A 16650-nucleotide genomic window follows, 5' to 3' on the forward strand; every position below is an offset into this window, starting at 1 on the left:
AATTTTTGGATTTTTAAAAAAATTTTGAAATTTTTTTTTGAAAAATAAAATTTTCGAAAACGGGACATTGTATTTTTTTGAAATTTTGTTTTTAAATGTGGATTAGTGATTTCTACAAAATGGCATACCAATTTTAATTTAAACTTTTTTTTTAAAGAAAATCTGTTTTTGGCCGATGATTCCGAAACACCCTGTGAAATAATTTTATTGAAATTCATTCATATAACAGCCCTAGAAATGTCCTTCAAATAAAAAAAAAAATTGTACCGCTAACTCAATCCGTTCAAAAGTTATGATTTTTGCAACGAGATAAGTCATTTTGGACAACCGTGCGCCGCCGATTATGATGGCAGTATAGCTTAATGGATTTCTTATCTTTTGTATAATTATTACCTACTGTTTCATTGGATGTAGCTTTTTTTTATCTAAAAGCTTTTTGTAGCTTTGTTCAATGGAATTAAAAATGGTTGCCACCTTCAATTTATCAGAAGTGGAACGCACGTTTATAATGGCCTAATATAAATGGTTTAGAAAATTGAATTGTTATAGAGAAAGTTTGCATTGTGTCGCATTGTGTCGCGTTGTGTCGCATTGTGTCGCGTTGTGTCGCGTTGTGTCGCGTTGTGTCGCGTTGTGTCGCGTTGTGTCGCGTTGTGTCGCGTTGTGTCGCGTTGTGTCGCGTTGTGTCGCGTTGTGTCGCGTTGTGTCGCGTTGTGTCGCGTTGTGTCGCATTGTGTCGCGTTGTGTCGCGTTGTGTCGCGTTGTGTCGCGTTGTGTCGCGTTGTGTCGCATTGTGTCGCATTGTGTCGCGTTGTGTCGCGTTGTGTCGCGTTGTGTCGCGTTGTGTCGCGTTGTGTCGCATTGTGTCGCATTGTGTCGCGTTGTGTCGCGTTGTGTCGCATTGTGTCGCGTTGTGTCGCGTTGTGTCGCGTTGTGTTGCGTTGTGTCGCATTGTGTCGCATTGTGTCGCGTTGTGTCGCGTTGTGTTGCGTTGTGTCGCGTTGTGTCGCGTTGTGTCGCGTTGTGTCGCGTTGTGTCACGTTGTGTCGCGTTGTGTTGCGTTGTGTCGCGTTGTGTCGCGTTGTGTCGCGTTGTGTCGCGTTGTGTCGCGTTGTGTCGCATTGTGTCGCATTGTGTCGCGTTGTGTCGCATTGTGTCGCGTTGTGTCGCATTGTGTCGCGTTGTGTCGCGTTGTGTCGCGTTGTGTCGCGTTGTGTCGCGTTGTGTCGCGTTGTGTCGCGTTGTGTCGCGTTGTGTCGCGTTGTGTCGCATTGTGTCGCATTGTGTCGCGTTGTGTCGCGTTGTGTCGCGTTGTGTCGCGTTGTGTTGCGTTGTGTCGCGTTGTGTCGTGTTGTGTCGCATTGTGTCGCGTTGTGTCGCGTTGTGTCGCATTGTGTCGCGTTGTGTCGCATTGTGTCGCGTTGTGTCGCGTTGTGTCGCGTTGTGTCGCGTTGTGTTGCGTTGTGTTGCGTTGTGTCGCGTTGTGTCGTGTTGTGTCGCATTGTGTCGCGTTGTGTCGCGTTGTGTCGCATTGTGTCGCGTTGTGTCGCATTGTGTCGCGTTGTGTCGCATTGTGTCGCGTTGTGTCGCGTTGTGTCGCGTTGTGTCGCGTTGTGTCGCGTTGTGTCGCATTGTGTCGCGTTGTGTCGCGTTGTGTCGCGTTGTGTCGCGTTGTGTCGCGTTGTGTCGCGTTGTGTCGCGTTGTGTCGCGTTGTGTCGCGTTGTGTCGCGTTGTGTCGCGTTGTGTCGCGTTGTGTCGCGTTGTGTCGCGTTGTGTCGCGTTGTGTCGCGTTGTGTCGTATTGTGTCGCATTGTGTCGCGTTGTGCCGCGTTGTGCCGCGTTGTGTCGCGTTGTGTCGCATTGTGTCGCGTTGTGTCGCGTTGTGTCGCGTTGTGTCGCGTTGTGTCGCATTGTGTCGCATTGTGTCGCGTTGTGTCGCATTGTGTCGCGGTGTGTCGCATTGTGTGGCGTTGTGTCGCGTTGTGTCGCGTTGTGTCGCGTTGTGTCGCATTGTGTCGCATTGTGTAGCGTTGTGTCGCGTTGTGTCGCGTTGTGTCGCGTTGTGTCGCGTTGTATCGCATTGTGTCGCATTGTGTCGCGTTGTGTCGCATTGTGTCGCATTGTGTCGCATTGTGTCGCGTTGTGTCGCGTTGTGTCGCTTGTGTCGAGTTGTGTCGCGTTGTGTCGCGTTGTGTCGCGTTGTGTCGCGTTGTGTCGCATTGTGTCGCATTGTGTCGCGTTGTGTCGCGTTGTGTCGCATTGTGTCGCGTTGTGTCGCATTGTGTCGCATTGTGTCGCGTTGTGTCGCATTGTGTCGCGTTGTGTCGCATTGTGTGGCGTTGTGTGGCGTTGTGTCGCGTTGTGTCGCGTTGTGTCGCATTGTGTCGCATTGTGTAGCGTTGTGTCGCATTGTGTCGCGTTGTGTCGCGTTGTGTCGCGTTGTGTCGCATTGTGTCGCGTTGTGTCGCATTGTGTCGCGTTGTGTCGCGTTGTGTCGCGTTGTGTCGCATTGTGTCGCATTGTGTCGCGTTATGTCGCGTTGTGTCGCGTTGTGTCGCGTTGTGTCGCATTGTGTCGCATTGTGTCGCGTTGTGTCGCGTTGTGTCGCATTGTGTTGCGTTGTGTCGCATTATGTCGCGTTGTGTCGCGTTGTGTCGCGTTGTGTCGCGTTGTGTCGCGTTGTGTCGCGTTGTGTCGCATTGTGTCGCGTTGTGTCGCATTGTGTCTCGAATGGGCCAAAAACCCTATAAAATGAAAAAGAAAAAAAAAACACTAAATCAAATTAAAATCGTAATTGTGTCTAGTTCCATATCCATATAAGTACCAATGGCATAACAACCGTGTGTTTTAGCCATCATGCTACCTTACTATCATTTGCAAGTTGGACCAAATTTATTTTTGTTTTTTTGGTCTTTTCAAAATGAAGGTGTCACATATGGACTTGGTAATTTTAAAATTTTAAAGAGACAAGAACAATAACTGGACGCTTCAATTTTGTCTATTATCTTTTTTTTAATTTTCTCTTTTGGAAACTCAAACAAACAATTTATTCTGTCTGCGAAATGCTCACGGATTGGTTAGGTATACTTTCTAATAAAATTGTTATAATAATTTTTGACACAAGTGTTTTAACGTTTTAAAAAAGATTAGAAGGCTCACTCAGTCTAAACAAAAAATGGGGGCTCAAAATAATATTGGATACAGGACCCCCATTATATCCCCTCGATATCGAGATTACAACAGCGTAGAATAAAAGGAAGAAGAATCGATAAAAAAAAATCATGTGTGCAATTAACACGTGGTAGAAGTGAAACCTTAAAAATAATTTTTCTTGCAAAAAAAAAATAAAATAGAAAAAATCTACCTATTTTTATTCTATCACCTTCAAATCTATGTTTTTTATATGACAATCTATATAAATTTTACATCATCTGAAAGCTTATTGTCTTAGCTCAAAATATATATATCGATCAAGTCTATGAGACATCTACAAAAAGAGCTAGAATTTTTTAAACTCGATGAAATTTCATCCAAAAAGCAAAAAAAAAACATTTATTTTTATGTTCTCATGCTATTAAATCAATTTTTTTGTTTGACAGCCTATACAAAATTGTATACCATTTGAAAGCTTATTGTTTCACCTTGTATAATGATGTATAAATCTTATTTCAAAAATGTCTATAAGAGAAGTTAGAATTTTTTAAAGTCAACCACGTCGAATTTCCAGACTGAGATTACGGTACTAGCTACACTGGTAGCTGGTCATCGCCAACAGATCACCACAGGTGTTCGTAACGTAACGTTATGTGTGATATATCAAATAAAAGGTTATGTTATCAGCATGCGTATTAAAGTTAAATCAAATTTGTATGTGCACTAAATCAAAAGATATAACGTGTGTTGGAAAAGAACATCTTTTTACCGTTATCTCCGAATTTTAAATATGAAATTAATTGAAATTTTGTACAATTATAGTTTATTTAATTACCTATCTACAGTACAAATTTCATTCATCTATCTATTAAAAAAAAAAAGTTATAACAAGTTGAAGTCGTGTCGCGTTTTCGTTTCATCTTGTTTCAAATCACTACGATACTTAAGAAGTTTTCACTTCAAAAAACTAAAAGTTCCTTAGTTGTCTTGTTGCTGAGTTTTTCGCAATCCAAATAAATTTTACTTGATAACTTCTTAAGAATCGATGAGCCCCGGCACCACTTACGATAAAGTCTGACTAATGCTGACGTTACACCTGAGCCGTTGGCAGCGTGAAACAGATTGCAATTTCACTTTGTTAACTTTGATATATTTAATGCAAAATTTCAAGTATCTCATCCATTACGAACTTAGGTAGCTTAACAAAAAACACATCTTTTTATTTGTAAATTTTGTATCTTATATTTATTAAATTATTTTATTCTCTACAACATACATTCCTAACATTTAATTTTATCCTAAATAATTGTTTTTTTTTTTTGATAAGTTTATTTTAATTAGCATTAAATAAAAAATTTTTCTATTAATATTGTATTTATAAAAATTTAACGAAGAAAAATAACGACCAATTATTTATTATATGAATCTTTAAAAAAATGTTCAAAATAGGTAAAAAATAGTATGTGATTGTATTCACAACTACATTATATTTATGAATTTATAGAAAATTATTGCTATGCTATTTTTAACTATATGTATATTTATAAACAGTATTAAAAACTTTTTGGCAGTGAAAATGTAATTCTATTAGAAAATAGATATTTATTTATTGAATAGTTAAAACAAATGAAATGAAAAAAAAGTGGTAAAATGTATTTTAAAATTCATGTTCAACTAAAAAATATTCATAATTTTGGCAGTGATTTGGCAAATAGTTTTGATCAAGTGTTTCAAAGCTTTGCTGAGATTTTTGTTTATTTTTATTTATTTAATTAAATGAATCTATACCCGGTAACTTAATATCTTTGAATCTTTTAACATATTTTAATTGTTTTTGCTAACCGAAATAGTGGCTTACCGAAATAAGCGACAGTTTCTAAATGTTAACGTATTTTTGAGCTGATATCTACGTACCGAAAATGGTCAATCTATACCTGCTGAAAGCAATAAGCTACAAATTCCCGATCGCATAACGCAACTCCCAAGTAGAGATTAGATCTGTAACACGTTATAAGCACTGAAGACCAACAAGGCGGTGGAACTTGAATGCAAAGCTGTTACAAGCAGCGTCAATGATAAATACAAATTAGGGTTGTTGCGGTTGTGGATTTTTACACATCCGCGGATGCAGATGCGGATGCGGATTTTTGAAACTTAACATCTGCAGATGCGGATGCGTATGAATTAAAATAATGATACAGTTATAAACAACATTTTTATTATTTGTGCTTAGTAAGAGAAATTAAAAAGAGGTGCATTAGACTTAATAAAAAGTAATACCGCCACCTTCTCTGCATCAAGTCAGTTACACAGAGGTTGGTTAATTAAGCCCGCGCTACTAAATAGTTACTGTTCCCTAGAAAAACTGCGGAGTGGGTAAAAATTATCGTTTAAGACTTCGCTGGCAAAGAAAGAAAGATACCAAAGTTCCAAATTCTAAAAATTTCCTATACAATTTGAATTTGAGATTCGAAATTAGATAATTTGGGAAATTTTCTAGTTTGGGCTCTAGTGAAAACGGGCTATAAAATTAAGACTTTTGCATTTTTTCTGTGTTTTGCCTGAAAAAATCAGTCACAGACCATTACTCGGTGCGACTCCCTATTGGGTATGCGCCAATCGCCGGTTGGCTCAACTTTCTTCTTGTCGCAACTTCATTGCATCCGCATCCGCATGAAATTATTGCGAATGCGGAGGCAGATGTGGATGTCCCAATTCATGCGGATTTTCCACATTTGCGGGTGCGAATATCCGCAACATCCCTAATACGAACAACTAATAGCACGAGTCATAGAACGTTTTCCCCAAAAGCATTCAGAAGGGAGAAGGTTTTGACTGCAGTTGCCAAAATATTTCTGCAACGCAGTAAAGAACAACACTGGAAGTCACACATTATGCTGAACATGAAGGATTCCATGCTGGAGGACCCTGTTTTGATCACATCAATACCATGAAGACCGTAATTGAGAATTGTGTTGGACATATCGAAAACCACTGCTTTAAGAAAAACAACATCTGATAGGTTCATCTGCCACCTCTTAAGTCCCCCTATACAAAAAAAAAATTATCATAGAAGTCCTGTTCCTGGTTTTTGGAAGCATGTACTTTGACGAAGATGGATGAAAATTCTTTAAGAATAAAACTTTTCTTATATTTCTTATTTAATTTTGGTCCCGTTAGAATTGGACAATGAACTTTGCGTGTTGTACAAGAACACTTACCTAACCTGGCGAAACAAGTTAAAGGCCCAAGTATAATAGACTTAACCATGCTTAAGCTAGCTTAAGCGAACGAGCCAACACACAATCTTTTATGTCACTAACCATAATAGACGTTTTATTCAGTTTCGTTAATTTATAGGAAATTAACGAAGAATCTTAGAAACGGCTCGAACTTTCGAAATAGTCAAATTGGAAACGTAATTCAACTCAACATGTTGTTGTCTCTTATTAATAACTTCTATTCGTTGTCAATTTTGCTCGTGACCTTAGTAATTACAACAAAATTAGAAATAAAGGTTCTCTCAAATCAACGATCACAACAAAAAACGTCTGTATGAAAAATATTCCACACAGGAGCGTCTCTGTCAGCGGTGTTTCTTGTTGTTAATAGTCATTAACTGGAACATCCTTAAAATAAAATTTGCGATTAACATTTTTGTTAAAGTTATAATTATTCATTATGGTTACTTTTTGTTTTATCGATAACTTCTGGCAACATTTCGTTTGACATCTCAATCTCATATAAGTCTATTATATGAGGGCCTTAAAGCTACAATTATAATAGAACCAGAGCGTAACAAAAGGGTGCTAACATCAAAAATGAACGAAGCTTTTCTTTTTTCTTCTGTGAATTGGATGAAGTGAGTGAAACTGTCATATATTTTTTCGTTTAGTTCGATAAAGGGTGCAATTTACGAAAGAAAACAAAACTGAACGAAACTGAGCAATCCGCTATTATAAGCGGACTGTTTTACTTCGGCCTTAAACGATAGATAAATCATTTAAAAGTTGGAGCGCATGAACGAAATGCTCTGATCTGGAAAATTTTGTGGCGGAGTAGGCATGATAGGTGGCAGTAGCTGCCTAGGAATAGGCGAAATGGACTCTAATCGAACCCTAAGGTAGTGCTCAACATACCTAAGTTTGAAAAGTTTTTCGCACGGAATTTATAAAAAGAGAAAAGTGAAATTTAATTTCACCGAAAATGTTTTGAGAAGCATCTCAGATTGACAATGACTCAAGATTGTTTCTAGTGCAACATTATGAGTTATGCTTATGACACATAATTTTACAAAAATCATATTGAAATATGTAAAAATAGCAGGTAATTAATTTTTAATTTTATGAATAAAGTTTTGGAATCTAAATTAAAACCCTAAATTTGTTTGTAGGTAATTGAATGTATTTCTTAACTATTTTGTTTTATTTTTTTTTTTTTACTTATACATTTTGTTTTATATTATGTTTTGATTATAATTTGGCAATGGATTTAGCACGTATAAATTTTGTATTATTAGATTTTTTATCTACGAATCTGGTATTTTTAAGTTTTAAATATTTGTTCGGTTATTTTGATGTAGGTATGTCATAAATTGGAAAAATTCGGTGGTTCGTCATTGTGTAATTTATTTTGAAGGTTATTTCATATAATTGGGGTTTAATAACAGTATAAATATTTTTTATATTTAGTAGGTATATTTAATCTATTAAAATTTTTGAAACTCAATTTTTGGTCTTGCTTTTATGTGAAAAAAGTGTTAGCTAAATTAAAATAGAAAAAAAAAACAAAAATAATATAAAATAAAAAACAAAGATTTATTTCTTCATAAAAATTTGACAATTCAAAATGAATTTGTTTTTTTATGTATATGTTCTTAACAATAGGTACACGTGTTGTACAAGTGAAAACAAACAAATACATATAATAGAATATTACTTTACATTGTTTTTTTTTTTAAACAAATTTTTATAATTTGGTTTAATTTAACCATTAAAATTAATTTATATAAAATTTTCTTATATAAATTTAGTTAATGTGTTTTAGAAAAATAAAACAACATGTTGGAAATTTTGAGATTGTTATTTTTTTGTTTGTGCATAAGACGTAGAAAAGTCCTAAATAATAATAATTTTTGTGTAATATTTTAGGGTTTCTTTTCTTTTTGGCTCATCATTTTTAATTTTTAATTGAAATATAAACTAATTAATGCATACATACAATTATATTTTATTTATATATTTATTTTTTTTTATAATAAACAAAATTTACGACTTTTTTTTTTGTTTCGATTTTGTTTTTTTAAATTTTCTTATTACACAAATTGCTTTCGAGACTTTGATTTTTTTTTAAATTTAATTTTTATATTTTTATTATTTTTTTTTTTATTATTTAATTTATATACGTTCAGTAACATATACTTTGGCAGTAGCTGGAGCATTGGATCTTCGTACAGCAAATGATACAATAATTCCAATTGCAACTAAGACGATACCCAATGAATTCATGATGTAGTGTTCGATTTTTGAATTACTGGCGCTGAAATATAAAAAAAAAATATACATAAATACAATATTTAAAAATATAAGTATAAACTATAAAATTATTTAAATAAGAAAAAACTTATTATTTTATTTTTGTCATCGTAGAGTAATTTAAGGTAGCCAACTGAGGCCTATTTCATAAAAATTGACAATGCGACACGTGACAATTTTGTAAATAACAACTTGACAATTGTCTAAATTCTGTTCCATACAAAATAAAAGATGTGTCGGGAAACTTGCGACAGTTGTCAAAATTTGGGATCATATAAAAATTGTCATGACAATGAATTGTCAGGGATTTTTTCAAAATTGTCACAAATTACCTGACAAATTTGTAGTGACAATTTTTTTTAATTGGAACGGAGAAAAATACAAAAATAACAATTTTGTCAGAGTATAGTTGACAATTGCGACAAATGAGTTTCGGTCAAGAAGTGACAAGTTCGATTAAAAATGTCAAATAATTTATTTTCAAGTGAGAGTGAGGAAGAATCTGAAATGAAAAATGAGTTACTACTGAGTTTTAGAAAAAAAAAAAGTTTTAATGACAAATTTCGTGTTTGACAGAATACAATGGAATGTAAATTAAATATTATGATTTAAATCAGTCGACTTGCCCTTCACACGAAGGCGCTACAAAAAAAAAATTGTGAAAATAATGATAATGACAAAATTGTAACCAACGACAAATTTCTCATAATTTGACAGTGACAATATTGTCATTGTAATAAAATGGCAGTTATGTCACCTGTCAATATTTTATGAAAAGGGTATTTGTCAGAAAATTTGTAGAATTGTCACCTGTCAATGTTTACCAAATAGGGCCCTGGAGTCACTGAAGACGTACCACAGGGAAGGGTTTTCAGTCCTCTAGTTGAAATAGCAAATATATCTCAAATTAAAAATCTATCTTAAATTAAAGCAAACACTTTTAATTCTTTTATTTAAAAGCGAAGAAAAAGCTATATGTATATGAGTCAAATTTTCTCAAGTGGGCCACCTACAACCGACTTCTCGAATTTGATACTTTAAGTGTGTCTTTGGCTTATTGACTGAAACTTAAGATATCTTGGCCAATAAAAGAGATATCGAAAAGATTTAAACAGCTTTTGAAAGAATAAAATATGTTCTCATAGACACCGTTACAAATTTGTTTATAATGAATTATCTCACATTAAAACATAACCTCAAAAACAGCCAAAATTAAGCTTTTTTGCTTTTTATAATGGTAATATTTCAAAAACGGAGGCCAATCAAATTTTTCTGACTTCGGATTCGAGTTCAGCACCCCAAAAACCTCTAGAAAAGTATATTTTGGTTCTTGTGGCAAAAAAAAAAAGTTCAATTTTGTTGAAAAGTGCTATTAAAAATAAATATTCGGCAAAGTTTAAACATGCATAACTTTTTTTCTTATGAATTGCACTAAAATTTTCTTTATATAATGAAAGCTTATAAAATTTCAAATCGAATATAAGAAAAATGGTTTTCCTACATACTCCAGAAGTTAGTAAAAAATGCAATGGTTTATAACAAAATCAATTATTTATTAATAATTTTTTTTTTTGAAAAATTTTTTTTAAGTAAATTGTTGTGTGTACAATTGATAATATGTGTACCAAGTTTTATTTATTTTTATCATTTCATTACTGAGATATAGCCATTTTAACAAAAAGACCTGCAAAATTTCATTTGTTTATAACTTTTAACAAAATTGAAATTTTTCAAAAATACTTGTGAATATTATTTTTAACATAAAAATCTTCCAATATATAAAAAAAAAAGTATCAAATTCGAGAAGTCGGTTTTAGGTGGCCCACTTGAGAAAATTTGACTCTATATATTTTTTCAACGATTGGAAAGACAGCCCAAAAGGACATTACCCTGAACAAATCGATTACCCAAAAATACTTTACCTCAAATTCTTTTCTTCGGTCAGTTCACGTTCTTTCTCCACCAAACCTGTCACACAAGTCGCAATGGCTAGCATAAAGTTAACCAAACCAAAACTTGCATGTATTGGCACCATAGTCGCTCTGCATCCATAAGTTGCATTTTCACAGCATAATAGCACCAAAAAGCTAAAAAGAAGAAAAACAATAAATTCATATTGTTTTTACATCTTAAAAAGAAAAAAAAAACTTACCTGAAAAATCCAACAACAAATTGCATGACAAACAGTCCCATTGTCACAAATCCCAACCAAGAATGTAAGGAATAAAAGTTCTCCCTTGGTGGTTCGGATAGATTGTGTGAATCGAAAACGGACAAAAACCCTAAAGCTACACATGGAATGGCACAAGCATGGAAAAACATGTGGGCGAGTTTAACATAAATATGTTTTAGACATCTGCACAGTCTGTAGAGGAGTATTGCTGAAATTTTTTAATTGAAATAAGTGGCTAGTTAGAGAAGTTTTTTTGTTCAATTTAATTTATTGGTCTTACAGAATCCTGAGAATGTGACAAATCCTGCAATCATAAGAACTGGATGCAAATTGAACTGCAATTGTGGATTATCTGACCATGCAAATCCTCCTCGATAGAACATAATCCAGAATAATGTTAGAACTAAAACTCCGACAAGTAAAATTGTCGACAGGATAACTATCATTAGATATTCGAACCATGATCCACAATTCCATGCGTTTTCAGCATCGTCTTCATAGCGCCTAAAAGAATAATAAAAAATAAAGACAATTTTAATTTTGTTGGATTTTTTAAGATTTTATAAAGAAGTTAATGTTCTAGATCAATATTTAAACCGGAGTTTTGTAGAGTGCATACCACAGTAACGCACAGACATAGCCGTCACGTGAAGACAAAACAGTTTTAAAATTATTAATTCGTTACGGCTATTTCGTTTTAAGTAGGTAGCTTCTGATTGTACTTGGCAAAGAAATCTTCGAACTTCCTTCTTAATTAAAAGCTTTAACAAAAAATTGTAGTAACGATAGTAATTTATTAGGGAACCGGCCGAACATCTTCGATTTTGATGATTTTTTTTTAAAGAGGTAACCTCTAAAGATTAAAAATTGCTGGTGTTGCCGTATTGTATTTTTAAATTAAAATTAAGTTTTTTGTGAACAAAAACAATTTTTTTTTTGTTAAATTATAGAAATTAAATGATATCATAAGACTGTCCAGGTAATTTATCAAAAAAAAAATCTTCAAACACAAAAAAAATATTTTGAACACAACGACAATACGTAGAAAACTCAGAATTTCGACTTTTTTGAATTGATCTTTAAAAATTGTTGAGTCATAAATATTGTTAGTTGAATTCAGATGAGGAAAAGATAATATATGCACATGCATATATTACAGCTTTAAAAAAAATTAAAAATTATATTTATAGTACAGGAAACGAAATAAAGGACGGCTGAATTTTCAAATCTGAAAGAAGGGTATTAGAAAAGCTTAAGTCCTGGTTTTCGGGACGCCACCCCCCTGGCGAAATCCGCCATTTTGAAAAACGCGAATCGCTCTATATCTCTAAAACCGTGTGTCCTAGAATAATGGTTATCAGGCCAAAGTTCTTGGAAATTTAATTATCCTTTTCTTTGTAGTACATTATTTTTCTGATCGGGCAATAGTTTTTAGGTTATGTTGTTTTAAATTTTATTTTTTCGGTTTTTTTAATTTTTTATCATTCCCGGTAATAGTAATATAATTTTTTAAACAGTAAAAGTTATAGACCATCAAATTTCCAATAGTTTGGTATATTTTTGCAAGTCATGCGATGTATGAGTCGAAAGTTATTGATCTGAAAACTATAGTCTAAGTACAGGAAAGTTAGTAAAAAAAAAAGGCATTTTGTGGAACGAAATATAGGGAAGCTGATTTTTTCAAATCTGAAAGAAGGGTATTAGAAAAGCTTAAGTCCTGGTTCTCGGGATGCCAACCGCATTAATAAATCCGCCATTTTGAAAAACGTGAATTGGTCTATATCTGCTACACTATTGACTTGCCCGAATAAGCTACCCAATTAAAGTTGTAGGTAATATAAATATCTTTTCTTGTGCATTCACTGTTTTTCAGCGAGGACAACACTTTTGAGGTTATGTTGTTTTATTTTAAATTCTTTTGTTTTTTTTTATTTTTCTCAGTCTCTATGATAGAAACAAAATTTTTTAGTATCATAAAACTACTTTGAACTACTTTTGCTATATTGAAAAAGTAGTTCAAAGCAGCTTTAAGTACTAAAAAGTAGATAAATATTTCCAAAGGAACGCAGCTAATATTAAGTTTCATCTTATATTATATATTTTTTGAAAATATTGAAATATTATTCCGTATCTTTGGTTTGAAAAGTCATATAATCTTCAAAAGGATACCAAATTAATGGAAATTTGATGTTCTACAACTTAAATGATGCTAAAAATTACGTTTTATCATAGAGACTGAGAAAAATTAAAAAAAAAAAACTAAAAAATAAAACAACATAACCTCAAAAGTGTTGTCCACGCAGAACAAAAGTGAATGCAAAAGAAAAGATATTTATATTACTTTGGTTAAGTAACTTATTCTGTCAAGCCAATAGTTAAGTGGGTAGATATAGACCAATTCGCGTTTTTTAAAATGGTGGATTTCGCCATGGGGTTGGCTTCCCAAGAACCAGGACTTAAGCTTTTCTAATACCCTTCTTTCAGATTTGAAAAAATCAGCCTCCCTATATTTCGTTCCACAAAATGCCTGTTTTTTTTACTAACTTTCCTGTATCTACTTAGACTATAGTTTTCAGATCAATAACTTTCGACTCATACATCGCATGACTTTCAAAAATATACCAAACTATTGGAAATTTGATGGTCTATAACTTTTACTGTTTAAAAAACTATGTTACTATAACCGTTAATGATAAACAAGATAAACAAGAGACTGTATGAAGAAGCCAAAATTATAAAACTCGACAAATATCTTATCCAATCAAGCAGAAGATGCCTACAGAACCTGAGCAATCATCCAAACCCAATAATAGGAAGAGTAATAAACCAGCCAAGACATCCTAACCAGCGGTACCTAGAAGCTAAGGAACTTTTGGATGAAGATCTTATATCAACCAACGACGAAGAGAACATACCCTTCTACGCTGATCCTGGATCAGCTCACTATCGTGGCTGAAAGCCTCACCTCTCCCTAATCCAACCTTTACAATGACAACCGGACCTGAACAACCCGAGTTAAGAAGCTGCCAACAGAATTAATATCTAAAACAAACACAATGACAATTAACTGTAAATTTAGCTTAAAAAAAAAACAATGTAAAAACGTTAGGCCCCTTTTGTGCCAACATATTACTAATATAATCAATGTACATTTTTAGATTACTAGCTTTAAGCAAATTGTATATATAATAACTGTTCAATAAAAATATCGTTAAATCGTTAAAAAATCGTTAATGATAAAAAACTTAAAAAAAAAACGAAAAAATAAAATTTAAAACAACATAACCTAAAAACTATTGCCCGATCTGAAAAATAATGTACTACAAAGAAAAGGATAATTAAATTTCCAAGAACTTTGTCCTGATAACTATTTCTCTAGGACACATAATTTTGGAGGTATAGAGCGATTCGCGTTTTTCAAAATGGCGGATTTCGCCAGGGGGGTGGTGTCCCGAAAACCAGGACTTAAGCTTTTCTAATACCCCTCTTTCAGATTTGAAAGATTCAGCCGTCCTATATATCGTTCCACGAAAAAGTCTATCTTTCCTGTACTATTAAATTTCATAGGATTTTGTTTATAAAAACAGACTTTTTGTATTAAAAAAATTCATTTTGTCTAACATTTTGACAAACAAGACATTCAAACATTCTCTGTTAAAATTTTTTTCAATAATTTTATTTTTTTTGAAAACTCTGAGTTTGAAGACCAGTTTTTCAAATGTTTTTCAAAAACTTCATTTGTAATAAAGAATGTATATTTAAATGTATTATATTGTATGTGTTGCCACTGTGTTCAAATATTTTCTTTTGTGTTTGAAGTCAATTTGTGAGAAAATTGCATCTATCGCTTAAACGATGGAAGATTGTCTCTCACTCCTGTATATTTTTTTCCTTAAATTGCCTAGTCTAACTTTAAATATTATTTAATTTATAAAATAAAAGCAACATTTTCGAAAACAAAATTTTGTTGTACAATTAAATTAAAAAAAAAAACCAATACGGCAACAGTGGCAATTATTAACCTATAGAAGTTAAAGTATTTTTAATTACCGATATTTGAAAACAGTAAGTCTGACACAAAATTGCAAAAAGATTTATCCAATCGTTTTCTAAAACTAATTTTTCAAAAAAAAAATATTTCCCTTTTTTTTTTGCATGAAATGTTTTTTTTTTTTTTGAGTATATTACATATATTTTTTACGAATACTCAAAATCTTCTGTATAAAATGTTTCGTTGAAATCTCTTTAGTACCTATGTTATTGAAAAGAAAGTCAAAAAAGCAATAAAAGTCAGAAAAGCAACAAAGACTGAAGTATTTTAAAAGTAGGACCTTATTTACGAGCATATTCGTATATGGTAGGTAACTTTGGGTTTGCTTAAAAAAATTATAAATACAAAAAATTAAAAACTTAATTAAGTTTTAACGAAATCGCTAGTACTTTTTAGTTGTCTCTTTGTTGGAATTTTCTATCAACCTTAATTTTTTTTACAAATCCTGAACTTGGCCTTTATCAAAAGTAAAAATTTGTAAACCAGTTTTTATTTTTCATTTTCTTTTCAAAAATGTAAATAATCTTATATAATTCATTGAGGTACAAGAGTTCATATTCTTAATTATTATTTTTCATTAGAACACAAAAAAGAACAAAGTTGATTCTGCAAAAGTTAATTAAAGCCATGCAAGTCAAAAAATAAATATTCAAAAGTAAAAAAGGTTTTGCTTTAAACTGCACTTCACGAAAATCAACAGTCCACACTTTAATTTTCAATCAGCCAAGCAAAGAAATCTCAGCAATAATTAAGCATTTGATTCATTTTAATAGCAGGAACATTCTGCAGGAATATCAAAACAACCACATCACACAGAAACCGAACGCGCAAGTTAGAGAAACACACTACATAAAGGATCCACTCTATAGGATATAGCATCAAATGTTTATATTCCAAGTAAGTAAATGAAATGCAATTAGTTTTCTAAAGGAGATCCTTCAATGTTGGGATAGGTACTTTCTTTTTTTTTATTTTCCCTCTTTAATTGTTGTTAAGATTTTGTTACATTTTCCTAATTTTTTTTATTATGTTGTACAAAAAGGATTCCTCGTTATACTCTGTGTGGTTTCATAATTAATAGAGAATGTAAGATGTAAAGGTATTAATTTAGGGAACGTTAATTACTCTATTGGTCTTCTTTACTACATATAAAATCATAGAGAAAATGAGTACTTTGAGGAACTCTATAGTTTTACAAACTATCCACCACAGCCAACTATTGATTTCATTGTGAGCACTCCTAACAAATTGTAATTTCCCGAACATATTTTTATCTTCTCATGTAACAAAAAAAAAAAGGCAAAAAGCAAAAACATAGTTTTGTCTTCCATTGGAAAAGTTACGAATTAAGTTATGTTTCAGATGAAACGAACACAAAACTTTTGTTTGCTTTTATTTATTTTCTTTCATTTTAGTTTTGCAACAAGCAAAGTTCAATGAGACGCCAAACAACACCATAATAGCAAAGCTCAAAACTTTTCGAGCATCAACTCAGTGCTGGAGTATTTATTAGGTATACTTCGTAATGAAAATGGGCTCAAAACTATTAAAGTGCTCAAAACTGTAAGTAATTTTTCTATGAGACATTTTGTAGAAATTTATTCTAGTTCACCTTTAAATACATTTGACCAAAATCAACATTTCGCCAACAATTATTTTGAATACAAATTCTCGTATATATGAACTCTTTTAAAAATATCTATTACACACGAGCGACTGTGGCGTATACGTACTTTTT

General features: G+C 32.7%; 1 protein-coding gene across 2 annotated transcripts in view; it reads right to left on the reverse strand.

The window, feature by feature from the left end:
• Positions 1 to 8227: 8227 nt before the first annotated feature.
• LOC129905288 (uncharacterized) overlaps positions 8228 to 16650 on the reverse strand; it is a 104048-nt gene continuing 95625 nt past the window's right edge. Inside the window, exons 4-7 of one of the 2 annotated variants that reach the window (XM_055980730.1) lie at positions 11142 to 11365; positions 10841 to 11069; positions 10611 to 10775; positions 8228 to 8692 (exon numbers count right to left, since the gene is read on the reverse strand). In XM_055980730.1, coding sequence (XP_055836705.1) covers positions 8551 to 8692; positions 10611 to 10775; positions 10841 to 11069; positions 11142 to 11365 — 760 coding nt within the window. In that variant the 3' untranslated portion in view covers positions 8228 to 8550. The remainder of the gene's footprint in view (positions 8693 to 10610; positions 10776 to 10840; positions 11070 to 11141; positions 11366 to 16650) is intronic. The other variant, XM_055980731.1, reaches the window with a different exon arrangement.

The sequence above is a fragment of the Episyrphus balteatus genome, chromosome 1 (assembly GCF_945859705.1).
Source record: "Episyrphus balteatus chromosome 1, idEpiBalt1.1, whole genome shotgun sequence".
Classification (NCBI taxonomy): Eukaryota; Metazoa; Arthropoda; class Insecta; order Diptera; family Syrphidae; genus Episyrphus; species Episyrphus balteatus.